This window comes from Vitis vinifera, chromosome 8 (assembly GCF_030704535.1).
Source record: "Vitis vinifera cultivar Pinot Noir 40024 chromosome 8, ASM3070453v1".
In the NCBI taxonomy this organism is placed as follows: Eukaryota; Viridiplantae; Streptophyta; class Magnoliopsida; order Vitales; family Vitaceae; genus Vitis; species Vitis vinifera.
The window spans coordinates 21,585,812-21,604,857 of NC_081812.1; the positions used below are offsets into that span (position 1 = coordinate 21,585,812).

General features: G+C 35.9%; 2 protein-coding genes and 1 long non-coding RNA gene across 6 annotated transcripts; 1 reads left to right on the forward strand and 2 right to left on the reverse strand.

Moving 5' to 3' along the window:
• Window positions 1-1,782: 1,782 nt before the first annotated feature.
• On the reverse strand, window positions 1,783-4,915 carry LOC100255639 (protein trichome birefringence). Of its 2 annotated transcripts, XM_059739276.1 has the most exons (6): window positions 4,103-4,914; window positions 3,718-4,033; window positions 3,294-3,486; window positions 2,998-3,191; window positions 2,760-2,918; window positions 1,783-2,651 (listed from the first exon to the last, which is right to left on the reverse strand). In XM_059739276.1, exons 1-6 carry the CDS (start codon window positions 4,770-4,772, stop codon window positions 2,273-2,275), a joined length of 1,911 nt encoding a protein of 636 aa, XP_059595259.1. In that variant the 5' UTR covers window positions 4,773-4,914; the 3' UTR covers window positions 1,783-2,272. The 2 variants fall into 2 exon arrangements, with proteins under 2 accessions (XP_059595259.1, XP_002280022.1); XM_002279986.4 differs by having other exon boundaries at window positions 3,718-4,915.
• Window positions 4,916-7,303: 2,388 nt separating this feature from the next.
• LOC104880118 (uncharacterized) lies at window positions 7,304-15,065 on the reverse strand. Of its 2 annotated transcripts, none has more exons than XR_009466318.1 (5): window positions 14,943-15,065; window positions 10,584-10,673; window positions 9,182-9,306; window positions 8,186-8,295; window positions 7,304-7,972 (listed from the first exon to the last, which is right to left on the reverse strand). It is a non-coding gene; the product is annotated as an uncharacterized LOC104880118 (long non-coding RNA). The 2 variants fall into 2 exon arrangements; XR_009466319.1 differs by having other exon boundaries at window positions 10,584-11,154.
• Window positions 15,066-16,156: 1,091 nt separating this feature from the next.
• On the forward strand, window positions 16,157-17,946 carry LOC100260560 (GRF-interacting factor 10). Of its 2 annotated transcripts, none has more exons than XM_002275734.5 (4): window positions 16,157-16,537; window positions 16,711-16,784; window positions 17,100-17,137; window positions 17,246-17,946. In XM_002275734.5, the coding sequence occupies exons 1-4, from the start codon at window positions 16,310-16,312 to the stop codon at window positions 17,818-17,820; spliced, it is 915 nt and encodes a 304-aa protein (XP_002275770.2). In that variant the 5' UTR covers window positions 16,157-16,309; the 3' UTR covers window positions 17,821-17,946. The 2 variants fall into 2 exon arrangements, with proteins under 2 accessions (XP_002275770.2, XP_010653879.1); XM_010655577.3 differs by having other exon boundaries at window positions 16,158-16,525.
• The last annotated feature ends 1,100 nt before the right edge of the window (window positions 17,947-19,046 follow it).

The following is a 19,046-nucleotide window of genomic DNA, read 5'->3' on the forward strand; positions in this document are numbered from 1 at the left end:
ACTATAATTAAAAAATATGTTTTATATTTATAAAAATGAAAAACTTAGTTAAAAATCATTTGTATTTGCTATTTATAAAAATAATAAAACTAATTTTTTTTTAAATGACAGATTAATAGCTGAAAATTATTGTAACTATTATTTTATTTTTAAAATAAACATATTTCACGGGGAAAAAAAAGGGGGGATCAAAATTTATGCAGTGTTACTTGTCATACGCATCAGGTGATATGAGTGGGTTCATGACCCCAGTGGCGGAACAAGCCCAGATCAGCCCATTTTCTGGGCTGGGCCGTGCTAAGTTTGTATGGGCTTGGTATAGCCCAAATTCAAAATAATGTAATATTTTCTTAGCCGAGCCCATTAAAAAAATTAATTTAAATATATCCTTCATTTTGTATCCAAACCTAAAACTAGATTTTAGGAAGAATTAAAATTATTAAGTAAGAATTTATTTGAAAATATAAATTACTTCAAATAATATCTGATTATATTTTGTATCTTTTTTATAGTTTCATTCTTTATCAACCAGGAAATTTCAATAATCCAAAGCCTCCTCTAATTTTACAAGCTTGTTTTTTAGTTGCTAATTTCTTCCTTTTTAAACTCTGAAAGTTAGTGAGTAAAAGTTATTAGAACATATAAATATGGGAGTTCAGGTGGCGTTTTTTGGGGCCTGAACTATTCAAATCCGGCCCATAGAAGACAATCTCACAATGTCTACCAAACATGCAATCTGGTTCGTTGGGAAGGGCTTCAGAACTTCTCATCACGGAGCCCCAGCAATCACGAAGCCCATCTTAATGGGGGCCTAGGACGGCCCGGCCTTTCTGATCCAAGACCTCTAAAGCTTTCCATGGTCCAAATTTTTCAGGCTTTGTTTGAATGGAAGATATCAGTGTGAATAATTAAAGAAAATTAAAACAAATTTTAATTTTTTATTCAAATACTTTGAAAAAGGTAAATAAAAAATAATTTTTTTTTTTGAAGTAAATCAAATTAAAGAGTATGTAAAACCTTTGTTTTTTCATTGTTCTTGTCCACGTAGTTTCTAGAAATCAGAATTGCAGAATTATTGAGGATAAAAAGGTCAATCCAAATAGACAAGAGGGGATGTTACACCATTTTATTTATTGATTGTACATTATTCAAATTTCCATTTTTTTTCTCTAGAAGCACAATAAGATATGCCCCCAAGGAATCCATAAACATAAATAGATCTTAAGTTGTTCAATCATGACTGATATTCAAACAAAAATGTTACTAAAAATACCAAAAAAAACAAGTGATCAAAATCCGAAAACCATAATATGCACTCTTATTTATTTATACATTAATCTCATTTATTTATATCCTCGATCTCCGATGGATATGGAATTAGAATCCTAGCATTTTCCTAATTTTAATAATGGGTATCAAGACTTTGGTATAATGGGAATAGAAGTGAATGGTTAGATGAAAATATGAATGATGTTATGTCCACAAGTAGATGTGATGGCATCTTAACATGGAATCAATCTTATTCTAAGAAAGTAGAGGCCCCCATGATTGAGATGTCGCGACCGACACAAGAAAAATCCGAAAAATTAGGTTTAAACAAATGGTCAGATTCTCAAAACAGTAAATGAAAGGTCAAGTACCCCATGTGAAGTGTTGGGAAAAAAAGGCTAAAGCAGACAACCTTAACAAATATAATATACGAACCAACCTAATAAACTAAGTATATCCATGAAAAGCAGTAACAGTGGATCGTCCAAATGCTATATTAACATTGACTAAAACTTTAGAAAAGGAAAGTTTAATTTATTGATATATGGCTGAAATCAAAGTTATCATACAAGTTGATCCCAAAAAGTTGACCACTAGGTCTCACAAAAATTGATAATAAATCAGACACTATTGCCGACAAGAGGAGGATGGTGTGTAGATGAATAATTACAAGCCCTTCAATTTTATTTTTCAAATATAACAAGCTAAAATAAATTAGAGATTTACAAGCTGAGAGAATATGAAGTGGTGTGAGATTTTATTGTTTTCCCACCAAGGGTAATCAACCCCACTTCATTTCTCTTCCTTTTTTTTTTTTTACTTCTCTCCCAGTTCTGTTTGTTCCAAGGGAAAAACACTCTTTCTCGGATTTTCTCCAAGTTGTTTCTTTCTTTCTCTATAACCCCAAAAAGAAACTAAGATTATAATATGCAGAGATATCTACGAATTCAATCCAATTCAATAGTTTGATAGAAGTGGACTCTTGATCTGTGTTGTTTTTTACCTATGGTCTCTTTTGCAGCTGCTGCAGCTTCTGTTGCTGTTGCTGTTGCTGCTGCTTCTGTCTTATTAAGATCTCAGCGTAGAGAAGCTCATTCCAGGCGTCTGGCACACCAGGAAGGCACCAGTGGCTGCAGTCCTGAAACCTCAATGGCGACCGCCTTTCCTCATCTGATAGATTTTGTTTGCGGTAAATTGATGGGTGGCCATCCTTCCGGTAATCTGTTATTCGAGTGATGTTTAGGTAAGTGACTTGGGTTTTCATCCCTCTCAAGATTTTCTCCAATACTATCATCTTTGGTGGATAATCTGGTATATACGTCTCGTTCCTAATGGGCTCGGTCTCGCCGTCACACTGACCTCCAGAATTCCACTGGCCACCACTGTAGCAAGAGAATTGATTAAGTTTTGAAATAGCTGCATTGTTTTTAAAGCTTCAATGCTGATCAATCAAAATTGTTATTGAAAGGTGGGTGGTTGTTTCAGCCTACCTGAAATGGGAGGAAGAATAACCTCGGAAGAAAACCAGAGACTTTGCTGGATTTACATTGGCATCAACCCATCTTGCCCATGTGGTCAAAGCTTTGCGAAATGCCTCCATTACATTCAATTCACCATAAACATGGCTGCCTTCTTGGTAATAGTCCTTCCTGCAATTTTTCCTTGCTACTTAGTTTCGTTGTGTAGGGTTTCAAGTCAGAGGCTCTTTTGGATTTAGCATGCACTTACCCTTTGGAAGTTTTATCATGAGTCCACCAATGTCCTGTATTGAAGATGATGATATCTGCTGTCTTGTATTTGTCGGAGGACGTCGGGATTTTATCGAGTCTCAGTGTTTCCTTCTTTGATCCATTCTTGTCGGGCATTTCCCATTCTTGGACTAAGAAAGGAGATACAAAGAACTCTACTGAGCAGTGGTACTCCTACCCAACAGAAATACAAAGAAAATTCACTGAATCACCATCCATTTTTTATATAGAGAACATTGAAGATAAGAAAGGTAGATGAAGGATTGAAGAAGATACCTCGAATATAAATGAGTAAGAAGCTTCGGTTCGAAAATGGTGTCTGCCAGAGGCTTCATAAACCTTTGTTCGATCTTTCACTGAGTTTCTAAGTATGCAAACCAGAGATTCCCACATATTCCTATTGAGAGAATCCCCCACAAAAACCAGTCTCTTTCCCCTCAACAGTTCCAACATATGACTCCCATTCAACCTGAATGCAATCAATTCATCTAAATCAACATCACTGGAACAAACCCAGGAACTTAAACTAGATGGATCAGTTTCATTATAAAAATACAACACAACAGGATACGATAAATCCTACATAACAAAAATGGTATTAAAAGAGAATCCAGAAAATTAAATTTAATGGATAGAAAATCAAATTCAAATGAAGGAAAATACTTGAGAAAAGAAAAGGAGAAAACATTGGCTACCGCACCTGGGTAAATCACAGCCTTTTGGCTTCCATTTAAGCTTCATATAATCTTTATCAGGCCTACCATTGAGAAAGCAATTGAACTGCTCATCAATCAAAGAACAAGAACCCGGTTTGTAAAGCGGATACGAGTCATCCTTCACCCATTGTCCTTCAAATAGATTGCAGTTCATCAATGATTCCAACCAATCCCCTGTTCTCTGCTTTGAATCAGTCCCATTGCTCTGTTTCTTCAACAGGGACGCCGTGTAATTCGAAACCACGCCCTTCTCTGCAACACCTTTATCTTCCTTCCCAGAACCACTCTTCTCTGTTGGAGGCGATTTCACCCCACTCTTCTCCGCGACGCCTTTATCCTTCGTCTCAGAACCATTCTTCTCTGTAGGAGGCGATTTCACCGTCGAATTCGACGCTACTCTCTTCTCCGCGACGCCTTTATCCTTCGTCTCAGAACCACTCTTCTCTGTAGAAGGTGATTTCGCCGTGGAATTCGAAGCCACACCTTTATCGTCCTTCCCAGAGCCACCCTTCTCTGAAGGAGGCGATTTCACCGAGGAAATCGCACTCTGATTGGCCGAAACCAGAGGTTTCGGAGGGGCAATTGCAGTCCGATTTGGCGTCAAAGCTTCAACCTTTGTCTCATTCTTCGCACCGGACGGATCTTTACTCTTCTGAGGTGATTGAAACGTGGCAGCATCATTGGATCTGGTGGCGTTGGTCCCAGTTGTGGGCGTGGGAACCGAAGTAAAGTTGTGAACTTGCTCCTGAGATGAATTCGGAAACCAGAAAGAAAAGAAAGAAGAAAATTGAGATCTGTAGGAGTCATCGGAGGTAGAAGACGACCCTGAACCAGTACCAGTCGCAAAGATATTGGTGAACCAAGGTGAAGAAGCGTTTGCAGGACTGAAAGCTAAGAAAACAGTGAAAACAATGAAAGCAAACATGAACCCATATACAAAAAACATGGTTCTTCGCGTTCTCGCCATGGAAAACAGACTGGTAAAGTCTGAAAACAGTGCTCCCCCACCAAGTGGGAGATGCTTTGTTCCATCAGCCATCTCCGGACTATCAACAGAAAGGAGAATATGGAAGATGACACTGGTTTTATAGAGAGAAACTGAAGAAAAATAAGTGGGGGGTTTTAGAAAGAAAGAGGAACTTGAGTGCTGCGAGGACTGCACTTAGTGGCCGAAGACGATTGTCAAATAGGAAAGCACAAGTTTTCTGTACCTGTTATTCTCTATTTTTACCAAAATACCCCTTCTTCTTCACTTAACTAGGAAACTGCCACCGCCGTCCATATCATGTGACAATGGCAGTGGGTTTTCAAAGCCTCACCACATTACGTCCCTCAAATTATGTGCCACCTTCGCTTGACACGTGTAAGTTGTAACAAACTTTTATTATTAAGATTCCTAATTTATCTTAAGAAGCATTATCACCTACTTAAAAATAAATTAATTGAACTGCACGTCACTTAATATCATCCCAATCCTATGGCATTGGGACATGGCAAGGTAATATATATAAATTTAGTATAAATAAATAAATTAATTAAAATATATATGAAAAAACAGTACCGTCTTTTTAAAAAAATCAATGAAAACTCAACCGTATTTAAACGTTGCAGATCGAAATTTAAGGGTTAACTATTATATTTTAATATCCAGGCGTATCTTGAAAATACTACAGATAATAATATTCGGATTCTGTTAGAAACTTTGATAAAAAAAACAGTGGCGTTGAGTGGCAGAAAGTGCAAAATCGAAGATTTGCCAGGGGCAATGCCAAAACCAATCAATTCACTTTTCTTAGGTTGTTTTAACGGTATATTTCACACTAGTTAATTGAGGCTCCGTGTGGGACCGTATGCGGCAACACTCCAATATTTTTCACCGTACACCCATAGTACGCGTAAAAGGTCCGTTACAGGGGTGATGTTGTACCTGAAGGGATGGACGGCTGAGATCGAAGGAGGACCCACTTTTAAACAGTGCCAGCTGTGACGGGCCCATAAGAGACATATGCCGCTCGTGAGGCAACGGCGGTCCATCCAACCAATGATGTGCTTGGATTCACCGCCAGGTGTCGTCGCATTATACGCACCGGCTCATTTTGCAGTGTGGGACCAATGCCAAGTGCAGTCCTTTGTTGTTTTCTACGAAAAATACTTATTTTCCGGCGTTGCTTTAGCCTTACATGAGTTTATCCTAATAAGAAAAAAAAAAAAAAAGATATGTTATAAAATAAGTAATCATTATAATTTTTTACAAAAGAAAATAACATACAATTTAATAACATTTAAATGTTTACAGAAATTGTTATTACATTTTAAAAATAATTTTTTAATGATATATTAAAACTAAATTAAATCATATTCAAAGAAAATTAATCAAAACCTTAAAATAAAGAGAAAAAAAAAAAAGGAAAGAAGGAATTAGACATTATTCACACAAATAATAATAAGATAATAATTTCATGCAAAACCTAAAAGAATGGAAAGATAAATATAAGTCACATAATATTTTGAATTTTTAAAAAGCCATATAAAATTTTGCTGAGATCCATGTTAATAAAGTGTTCTTAAATTATAGTTCATAGGAAGGCGTTTGTTAGGGTTAAATACCGTTTAACAAATTTAGATAATGTTTATTTTTTGGTTGAATGAAAATAATTTTTAAATTTTTTTTATTTTTTTAAAAATAATTTATTAATATCAATAAACATAATTAAAATAAACTTCTTATCAATAAATAAATTTTAACTAAATATAAAAATTCAATCCCTCAAAAAAAACAATACAAACATAATTTCAACAACAGCTCTATCAAAATATTTGAATGATTCGTACGATCCTTCGACCACTGCGCTGGACTTATTTTGCGTACGTGTCGAATCCAAAAATCTGAGACTCATTGTGTCGGTGATGTATGTAGTTGTATATAACCCAATTATTTATGTCACTAAATCCATATGGCATGTGGGTGTGCCAGTTTAAATGCACGGAGTTTGCGTCCTTCCCTGTTTAAATGGCACGTGCCAAACAAGAAAATTAACGGAAGAAAAATTGAGAAGTTTTAACATCTAGTTTAGGCAAGTATCAATTAATATACTAAATCCTCGTTTTGTACAGAAAAGGAATTGTTTGGAATTCCCTTTAGCCGTCCAGAATTTGTATTTTATTAAAATAAGAGTAATTTAACATTTTTATATGAATAAAAATATTCTTTTAATATAGTATTAAAAAGAAAATGTTTAAATCTCCATGTTTTTTCAAGTTGTAACTAAATTATATCGAGAAGTATAGGGCTTAAATTCGAGATCAAATTTCAGCACCCATTTACATTGCATTTGATCTCTAAATATTTCTTTTAATATTTAAAAAAATATTTTATAAAATAATTTTAAGGTTACTATTTAGAGTTTAATAAACTAAATATAAATTTTTACTACAACCAATTTCATCCTGATTTGTTGGTCTATCTCACAAAAACATGAAGTTTTTTTTTTTAAAATAACCAAAGTAAAAGAGATGAAAATTTTTAAATACTTAAATCATTTTATTGCTAGATGCCTTGACATATCTTGCAAGTATGGTTCTGCAATTTTAGTGAAAATTGTAGGGATCACTCCAGACGCCGACATGGCACATCAACTCTCTATCCGGATCCTTTAGGGGGGCATATGGCACTCTCAAATCAGCTACTCGGACGATTTTCTCCCTTGTCCGGATATGTTGTCTGGAACTAGGAAGCCTTGGCCGTAAAACGTGGGTCATACTGAATCACTTCAGACAGTCTGTTACAGCTCGCATTCCGCCGCCTGTAGAGCGATGATGACTCTGCCACCGCCTCAGCACCATCATGACAAGCCAAAAAGTTTTCCCACCATTAAAGAGGATAAAGTTTCTGACACTATAAAAGGGCTCTCATGCGAAGAGGGAAGTAAGCTTTTTTGACTCAGCAAAAAGAAGCAGATTGATCATTAGAGCGATGACTAACAAAACCATCGGAGGGTGTATCCGAACATCTTGTTCGGACATCTTTTGCAAGTTGACTAAAGCAGGAATCATCTTCAGTTGAGAGGGAACGTCCATATAACGACCACGAGGACCTCGATGACGCAAGACTTTAACAGCCCAGATGGTACTAAGAGGGCAACCAAAAAGACCTTAGTCTTAAATTCGAATCATAGGGAGGCCACTCTGGGTCGCTTTGGCATCAGAGCCAAAAATCGCGGGCTCCGCATTGGCTCAAGCCTAGGCACCAAGATGCAAATGCACAACAAAAATGAGATTATTATTTAAATAAGAAGAAATAATAAAAATACTAGAACACATAATTACCTTTAAAGGTGAAAACAATTAGACAAAATATTTAAAAAAAAATTATTTAAAATTTTTTGGGAAAACTCCGGGAAGAGGAATTTGACTTTGTGAAACAAAAATAGTCAAAGGCCGGACAAAAAGCACCTCAGAAAAGAGAAAGAGAAGGAGCTCAGCAACAACACAAGTAGGGCTTTTCCAAAAGCTGTTCCGTTCTCTTTTGGCATAGCTAAAATGAAGGATCATCCACAGCTGCTCTGAAGACGGTACACAAACTAACTTCACAAATCTCTCATTAATTGTTCTAAAAAATTAAAGGCAATTTATTGAGTGAGTTAAGATAGCGAAATAACCAAATTATAAAAACAGCCACAGCCACTCTACATATAGGCACTGAATCTAAAGAGGATGGGGTCTTTAGATATATATATATATATATTTTTTTTTTTTTCCCACCCCTCATGGGCAGGAGTTCACAAGTCCAGCAACTGCTATCTATACTTCCACCTTGAAGTCATGCATTTATGAAATATTCCCGTGGAACAAATATTTGGGAATCATTTGAATTTATTGACCTGCTGTGATTTTTTTTTTTTTTTTTTTCTGTTTGTCAAGGATATATATCACAAAAAGTTTGCAGATGTGTTCTCCACATTCCCATGCCTAATAATTCACGGGAAGCCCAGACCACTTTTCCACTTTCTACATTATTGAAAGGTCAGTGACTGATATGAAAGGCGATAGCGTAGCGTATTAATTTAAATTTTGATTATAGGAATGGCTAATGCGTGATATAATTCTAAACTTTGACGCTGCTAGAGGGGAATTCGAAATGTTCCGTCAGATTCCCCACCAAGGAAAACACAATGCGAGATGTGAAAATGACAGGAGGAAAAATGGGTCCGCTTCCATTCAAGTCTCATCCAACCCATTCAACCACTTTTTTTTTTTTTTTTTTTCCCATTTTTCTCCACCGACTCCTCATACTCTTGACAATTGCACCAACCCATTTAAAGGCGGCCTTTGCTACGGACAAATGGGAGACTCTTGAAACCGTGTCGTTCACTTTCGATAGCCTTTCGGTTTTTTAGGCATTTTATCAAAAACTCACACAGCTCTATATGCATGATCCATCTGACTTACCTTGCCCTTGCCATGTGAGCCACCTTGCAATTGCATCAAGTTTTTTGCAGCATGGAAACATCGCCTTCACTGTTAAGTGGCGCCAGTCTGGGTTCCTCCCACTTGTGCTCCTGACTAACCCCAAACTACAAAATCAAAATTACATCGGCATTGGTTTGCCGTTAAGCATGGTTTTCCACTTATATTTGAATCAAAACCATATTTGAATGTATCAACGTTGTTTCGAACAGAAATGTCAGAGATTGACCCACGACTTTGGGCCTAATTCAGAAGAACTGCTGTCCAAGGGCGGATTTATGCAAATTTGAAAATTCGCGCAGCCAAGTGAAGACGAGGTTCAAAATCAGAATTGTATGGGGCATAAAATTTCTGAAAATATGATTCTCGGCGTTATATCTATGTCCCTAGTCTTTTGGTCCTTTCAAAAATTTTGTAGCATTCCCAAAAAGACTGGTAATATTTGTCATCCCAATTTGTGACAATGCAGGCAATCAGAGGAAATTGAAAATGATTAATAGGGTGCAACAAAGCTATTTCTAGGACATGAGGAGAGAGAGACAGATTTGGGCTCTCTATATTTGTATGGAGCACAGGAGAAGTATAGGGGATAAGGAAATGGGGTGTCCCAATTCCTGAGAATTCTAAAGCCATTTAAGAAGGCTTGAGTGACAATTCAACCACTGGTAGATGGGCATTTAATTAGAGTCATCTTTCTTAAGATTATTATAGTCCATATGGATGCACTAGTGTTTGTGAGAGAGTGGGGCATGATGTAAAAGCAAAGTAGGTATGGACCATTGCCATAGAAATGAAGCTGCCGAAGGATTCCGAAAGAGCCAATTAAAGTTGGTGGGCTTTTGACATTTCGGAAGGCCATTCTGTATCTTAGGCTATTTATGAAATGCCCACTTGAAAGGGTGCTGTCCAAGTAAATCTTTTGCAAAAAAAAAATTCTTCAATTCTCCCTCTGTTCAAATTGTTTGAAAATTCAAAATTGAAGAAAACAAAACAGTCATACTTATTATGTCATTTATTAAGTAGGTAGAGGACAACACATGCAAGTTTTGCAGATCGAGAGAAGACTACAAATTGACAAAAGAACCCTCACTTGAATTTTATATATCTATATATGTGGTTATTTATTTATATTTATTTGGGAACTTGTACAGAAATACTAGTAAGGAGCAATTGAAGAGAATCATTTTTCAAGACAAGACGAGGGTAGTCGAATCATTTACTTGTTGTAGAGCATTACAGAGATTATCATTGTCGTTTCAACTTTTCCCAAATTTACAAGTAGTTTAGTTTAGCAATTTATAACATCAAAAGTACAAATGAAGATCAACAAAACAATGAATATAAAGCAGAAAAAAAACCAAATAGGACAAAGGATCCAACGTACCATATCATTGGGACAGCAAGACCTTTTTCCCTGACGAGCAAAAGGGAGTGTATATCAGGATAGCCAGCTGGCCATTCGCCTTTAAGCTACCTGAGATCCAAAATGTATGTGAGAAGAAATTAGAATTGCAACTTTAAGATGGGCTCAAGCCCAGTCCCATCTTAACCATTACCCATGTGTCACCTAAGTATAAAAGTTCATAGGTCTAGGTTCAGAGAGAGAGAAAAAAAAAGAAAAAAAAGAACATCTCAATAGGTAAAGAAAAAGATGGATCACATGAAGCATCCCAAAGGGTATCAGCTTATCCCCACCAACCACAGTTAATCAATTACATAATAGTCACGACAGAAGATGCATGCCATGAATTATAGAAACATGGGTTTATGGCCATCATACTGCCTTTTGCTTTTCAGGCTATAAGAAAACCTGACCACAAATTTTAATATCCAAGGTGGTTTAAAAACCAGCCACACCATCATTTTGGATGTTCCAAAAAGATGTGATGCCAACCTCATTCGACACTGGTCTTTGATACTTCTCTATGGCAACCACATCAGGTAGTTATAAAGATCTGAAATGAAAGTACCCCAGTAGATGGTTAGGATATATCACAGCCAAATATAGAATTCACTACATGAAACAAATGGTTCAATTAACACACTATTTCGATTCACTGGTATGCAGATTCAATCTAGACTCAAATCACCGGTAATAGATTTTCATTGAGAGCAAAAGAAAAGGATAGAACGTAAATTTAATTTGGTAAGCAAGAACTTTCTTTTTCAGAGAACATTCTTCTACACCAGCAGCACAATTGTTTAATAATCGAGTGAGCAAATCACTCCACCAATCTCTAACTGTGATTGGGACATGTTTGCTGGTTTTAGTCTTTGACCTTAACTTTAGTCAAAGAAGTAAACTGGAGGCTTTTCCCCACCTATGATGAAGCTTCTTTTTGTCAAATCATATCTTAATATGGTTTAAACATAAAGTTCACATACTCTTTTAAAAGATGAGCTGAAAACCCGGCTTCCCTATAACAGAATTTTGAAAATAAAGTACCCCAAAATGGAATGTCGAATTACCTTGAATATGGGAATTAAAGGGAGGGTTTGGTTGCAATAATGACCCTATCCAAAAAATACCAGGGTGGGACAAGTAGTGTATTCAGTATTCACATACAGTGAAATATAGGAAATGCAAAAGCAAACCTTTTGCACGGGTAATGGGAAGAATTGCCTTTACAAAAAGGAAATCATTCCAGTGTAATTTGTACCAATAGCTACAAGAAAAGGGCAATGGTCAATTCAAGCGGCATTTGCCTCATTCGGTGTGTTCTACTTAAACTGTTCTATAAGCATAAATAACAACCAAAGTGACAATAAAAACAAGGATTTTTCTGAAATTTGAAAAGCTTAATTGCGATTGTGAAGAACACCAATTGTGAATATTACAAATTTCCCAAACCCTAACTCTACTTTCCATCTGCAGCACTTGCATTCAAACAAGTACATTTTCAGGGTAGAAAAATAAAATATGTAATCTTAGAAACCTCTAGCTAACTTTGTGTATTAAGACATGTAAGTCTGTTTTCCAAGACAGAATGATAGGATTTAGTTGCATTCCATGCAAAATATCTCTCTCATCCTTAATTCTCATTAAAGTCAAAGGTTTTGGGAAAAAATTTATTTAGAAATTATACGTACTTTATGTTAATATATCTACTCATCCACCATCTCTCCAGCAAAGGATCCACAACTTCTGAAAAGGAGCAGGATCCAGTATCAAAAATATTTGAAGGTGACAAGTGAACAGAACCAAACAATATTTGCAAATTCCATTCCATATATGAAGAATGGTTTTGAATATAGATTTTTAGAATGGGCAAAGAGGATCTTTTCTGGTATTTTCCTCACTAGATTGGATCTAACTAGGATTATTGTTTGTCTAGAATTGCTAAAGTTTCTTTACTGTCTTCTGCAGATATCCAGCAGGTCTCAATGGTGCTATCTACATTTATTTCCCTCAAAAATCTGGTTCCAATATCCAGTGAGAATATTTAACTATGTAGGGCCAGATTGTTCCAGCGGCTAAAGCCACAAATAATGGGACATCTGGATGGTATTTCGCCACACAATCATGATTTATAAACTTCTTCAACTTCTTAAAAGCCATCTCCTATTGGAGAAACCTTTGAATACAAGCATGGAGTGGTACGCCACCAATCAGTTGTTGCTTCTAAAAATATCCTAAACACACTCTCTGGATTCTCTCTTTTAACCTCAATTCGGGCAGGTTATGGTGCCACTTATTCTATTATGGATGAAAAATAATCTTTACTAACTTGGGCTCTTTATTATTCCATTTCTTATATCTTTCTTGACGATGGCTCCAACTAATTATTCCCATGGGTGCTGCATTGGTTGTGACATCTCATAAAGGAATATGCTTTTTATTTCTCAGTTCATTGATCAAACTCATCGTATCTGTCTACACCTCTTTGAGTTTAGTTTAAAGTGTCTTCGCTCTAACAAACTCTTCCCTAATGAAAACCATTGATGCAATGGATGATATCTACCATCTATAGAGTGGTACACATAATACTTGCACCACCAGAGCCTCCAAGAGTGCTACTAGAACTAAAACAGAAATAGAGAAGGAAATAAGATAATACTAGAAACACAAGATTAACATTATACTTGCAACATCCAAACAATCTACAAACGCCTCCCTTGCTCCCTCCCAATACACAAATACACAAGAAAAAAAGGGCCCTTGCAAGTGGATCTCCCAAAGAAATAAACCCAATCAACAGGCTCATGGACTAAATGATTTCTACATGCTTATGTCCAGTGTGGATAATATGTTTATGAGCGAAACAAAATCAGTAGTGCCTATTGTAAAGAAAGACCCAAAAAAAAAACTCAAGTCATATAGCAAATAGCACCCAAGCAACAATTACCAGAAACAGTAATTCAAGCATGGTCATTTCTTAGATATAACCAAAAATGAAATTTGAGGCTTGGAGCAAAAAAGGCACAACCAAATATGGCAGAGCAATGATCATCTAAATTACCAGCAGGACATCATGGAGAAAAGGATTGCATCATGTGATTCTAGGGGCTCCAAGAAACGTGATCATGTAGATCATTCCAACATAATTGTTAAGGACTAATCATAGGAAGTGGAGATGAAATGCAGTGGAGTCAGTAATTTTCATTCTTTTCTAATCAATAGCTCTACATTTTGACTATGTTCTATCAATTATTCAATTAGACCTTGAATACATTACTTAGATCCTCAAATGCAAGGCTGCTAATTAAAAAACATAAACCCCAATTTAACAAGTGCCTGTCCTAGTTGACATGAGCATTTTTTTTCTATATCTTTACTAGGAACCAAATCAACATGAAAAATGAGATCCAGAATTTAACAAATTCTCTGTCTTTCACTCAATTTTCTCAGGAACAAAATAAATGATAAAAGAATATTTAGGCATATTAGGAGTTACCATATATCAGCTCAAGGAATTCAAACAATTGAACAACATTCATAACCCTGCGTTCCTAGCTAAAAATACTTATTCATGAATTTACGAACAAAACTTATTATCCTAAGAAAATTCTCACTTATAATTTCATTCTCAAGTACTGTATAAAACAAAAAGGCGTGTTAACTGTCACAATTACCTGACTGTTGGGATGAGGTTTGATCTTTATTACAAACCAAAACAACGTAAGACACGAGATTCAGAAATTAATTTTCCTTATCCTAACCTCAGTTTCACAGCAATCAAACAGAAAGTAAATGGAATATTTATGCATATCAGAAACACAACAAAAACATACAATCCAAAACAATATAAGACACGGGATTCAGGAATTAATTTTCCTTATCCTAACCTCAGTTTTCACAGCAATCAAGCAGAAAGTAAATGTAATAGTTATGCATATCAGAAACACAACAAAAATTCAGACAATCAAAACCTGGAAGTGGTCCTCTTTCACCCGACCGTGAGTATACAAATCAATTTGAAGATCAACAGGCAAAACAAGAATAATTTAATAATTTTGAATAATATAATACTTTTTACCGGTTTCTTGCATTGTTTTGGCCATAGAAAACCAAGGCCGCAAGTTATCCATTTTCCTGGTATCCAAACTATATAAAGACAAGAACGAAAATGTTTTCTACTTTTCTTTAATTCTCTTGCGTTTTCTCGCGAGATGGTACGATTAAACAACTTCAAGTTCACCAAACTAAAGACGAAGAAAAGAGAATAATTGCATAATTAAGAGACACGGGCGTGTTCTAACATTGCAATTCAGAAATTCGAAGGCAAAAATCTGAAGCCCTCACCTTAAGTCATGATGGTTTATCACAGACTTTACAGAGAGCCGAGCTGATAGAGAAGGAAGGAGAATGCGGAGGAGGGAATCGGGAGTTTATGGGAGCCTTTCGAAATACAAAATAGCGGGAATCATGGGAACGACGTCGTTTTCAATTACCTGCTTTTCGGACTGCTTTTAGTTTCTCCTTGTAGCCTCGTAGGCGTGGGCACAGCAGCAGGTCACAGGTCACACCGCACCACCACCCCGCGCCTCCTCCGCGTAGACACACGCCATTATTGTCTTTTCTTGCAGAAAATGTTTTATCCGTACGCCACCGGCTCAAACGGTCACCGATTCACTGTTACTACCCTGCTCCGCTGCTCATACTCTCAACCCTGCTTCCCAACACGCGACCGCACGTGCGAGACTGAGTATCCGCTAATATGTATCCCACTTATTTTAAAATTATTTTTATAATTTTTCATTTTTCTGTGTCAAATAAAAATTAAAATCTCAATATAATCCCGGTTTATACAATCTTAAAAAACCAATTTGATTCAATAGAAAAAGCTAAATAGGTTCAATTTAGTTATAAAAATTGGTATCAACATCTTAGTTTTAACTAAATAAAAAATGTTTAATATTTTTTATTCAATCAAAAAACAAAAACATGATATTCTAAGCTCCAAATCAAATTAAAAATAAAATTTGTATCGGCTTTGGATCATAAAAAGAATTTAAAAACTATTTTAATATTTCCAACTTTCTTTTTATTTTTTTGTCTTTATCATATTTATTTTTTTCTAAAAAATCATTATTGATTATAGAAAGGAAATTTAAATTTCAAAAATATCTTTTTGTAAAGCCATACATCACTTAGGAAAATTGTAATATTAATGGAAGTGTTGAAGTCAAAAAGGAGCTTTTGCACTGTAAAAAGGCTGCACCCAACTCAACCTCTGGACGTTAAGTTTGATTAGTTTCTATCTTTGATGTTTATTAGGGACCTAATAATAAATAATAACATAAGTAGGTAAGAATATAAAATCATATTATAATAATATCACCGAAAAAATGAAAAGGATAATAGCAATTGTAATGGTAGCAATAATCTCTCTAATGATTGGATCGTGTCTAGCACGCTCTTAGTCGGAGAGTAGGCGAGCCGCTACTTGAAAATGCTTTTGCACACGCGCGTTGCGTGGCACGAATTAAAACGACCGAGAGGGGAAAAGAAAACCTCACCCCAAATGACTGGAGAGTAGAAAATTACAGAGAGAGAGAGAGTCGTCTCGTATTCGCTTTTTATTTTTTAGGGGTTATCGTCTTCTTCCCCCAAAAGGCTCAAAAATCCTCTCTGCAAACCCCAATTCTTCCGATCACGATCGTCATTCAATGAGGATCAGAGGACGAGGGGCGCCTCCTCTGCCCTCGGATCTTCCATCGTCGCCACCGCCGTCGCAACTGCACCACGGCAACGACCAATCGGTGCAAAGTCCCGCTAGGAATCAATCTCCCCCTCCACCGGCTGACGATCGACGGACGTCAGATCTACGGGTTCAAACCGACGGATTGATTTGCTCTGAGGGAGAAGGGGTCGGCGCCAAGAAGGTGAGCTCCAAGGTGCAATTCTTTTAATGAATCTTCGTAATTTCTGTGTGCTACTGTCGAAAATGGTAGAGTTCGGTGTGCGCCCTGCGCACATTAGCTAATATCCCCCTTTTCTTTTTCATGAAACCGTGGTGCAACGATTTTTGTTATGACCTCGGCGGCATGTGTATCGGCTTCTGTTGTAGGATCACGAAATCGGCGTCGGGGAAGAAGAAGGCGGTAGCGAGGAAATGGGATTGGCTTCTCCGTCTAATCGGAGGTAACAATCGCTATCACTTCCCTGGAAAATTCGTGAATAATAGTATTTTCCTCCACTTTCTATCTATTTTTCTTCGTTTCTATTCGTCCGTGCAAGTATTATCCCATGTATGTGTCCTTACCACTCTTAATGCTACTTCGTGCCATAACCATCCATCTCTCATTCCCAATCTTCGTCTCCTCTTTCATCTCCTCACCAACTTTCTTTTTTCAAGTAAGTCATTTATGCGTGTGCTATTATCTCACTCCATGGTGGTGCATGTTACCGCCATAGCACTCATTCCAGCTGTAATGCGCGTGTGTGTTGTGTTTACAGAAGCAGCAACAGCAGCCCCAGTCCAGAAACTTCAGCTGGTAAGCTCCACCTTTTCGTTTTTTCTTTCTTTTTTCATCTTTGGTGAATTTTGTTGCTGTTTCTGATTGTTACTGATTGTTTCAACGACTGAATTGGGTACTGGGCAGTGATGGAACACTGGCGTGAGGAAGATAGAGCAGTTCCACTGAAGAAGAGACGCGCAACATTCGAAATGGAAACCATGATGGAGATCAAAGATGAGAAGGCGAAGAAGAGGATGATGAGGGTCAGAAGGAATAGACCGAAGAAATGGGTCGAGGAAGATGAAGGAGAAGAAAACGGAATGGCAAAGAATAACGGCAAAAAGGGACGGAGTGGAGCCGGGATAATACTTGAAGGATCGAGGTGCAGTCGCGTGAATGGAAGAGGGTGGAGGTGTCATCAACAGACCCTCGTCGGATACTCTCTGTGCGAGCATCATCTGGGGAAGGGAAGGCTGAAGAGCATGACTAGTGTCAAAAGCTCACCCCTGACTGCACCAGTGCTCCACAAACCCACGAAACCGGAAACCAATACAGAAGACGAGGAAGAAAGCGATGGGTATGAGGGAACAATGGTGGCGAAAAAGGGCAAGAAGATTGGGGCGGTGAAGGCTCGGTCCATGAGTAGCTTGCTAGGCCAAACCGTGGCATCACCACTACCGGTAACCCTTCAACTCTCTAATGGCAACTGCGATATATAGCTGTAATGATGGTGTGATAATATAAAGTAATAGGGATAATGTGTTCGGTGTTTGTTGTCTGAAACCCCAACTTCAACTCCATGGTAGGATAATGGATGAATGAATGAATGGAGACTGGTCTTTTAATTTTGCTTTGTTTCGTTTCTATTTTTAAATTCCTTGGAATGCTTGCACCAACTCCACATCTATGATACATTTGATTTTTCGTTTTTTTATTTTCCATCGGTTTACATTCCGGTAGGGACAAGGTTCAAAGTTTTGGAGGATTTTTCAGAATTATTATTATACATATATTTACTATATATTGTCTATTTAGCCATCTTTTATAGGAATTATTTTCTAAAGTTTAAAATGAATTCTTTTTTCTTTTTTTAACTAGTAATTTTAATAATTTTACTTTGTAAAACAAATTATAAATTTATTTTTAAATTAATATGGAGTTTAAATCCTATCAAACATAGAAAAGAGTGAAAATATGAAAATTTATATTATAGTAAAATCATGAACTATTTTTCTTAAAAGATAACAATATTGTTAGAGTATGTTATAAAATATTGATTTTGGTATATAAATAATGATTAAAAGTACATAATAATATTTTAATGGCTAATCATATTTTATTTAAAATAAATTTCAAAACTAACAAATTATTAATTAAAAATACGTAAATAAGCAATATATATATATATAGATTAAATATTCTAAACAAGTGTTGATTTTGCTATTAATTTGGTGAGGCTTTTAAATTATAAACTATTCTTGAAAATTTAATGGCTCAGTTCTTGGTTGATAAAAATTGTTATTCGAGTTGAAATTTGTTTATCTTTAAATTAAAATTTGAAATTTGAGTGAGAAAGTTCGAGGTAGAAGATGAACAGCTTATTATAGTACATTTCTTGAATCATTATCCATATATTTATAAATTTAATTGAATTGGTATTTTAATTTTGGGCTCATTAATTATTAAATGTAATGCATCAAATCTTTTAGTTTTAATAAGATTGATTTTTGAATTATATAATTCTGTACATATTAATTTATTTATTTTTAATTTTGAATTTAAGAATTATGTTATTTTCTAATATTAACTGAATCAATTTTTGAGTTACAATTTTTTTTTTTAAATAATTACAAATCTTATATATGCATGAAGCAATTGAAGGAGAAATTTAGAAATGTTAAATTAAAAAAAAAACAATATGATTCATAATAACCAATTAATCTAC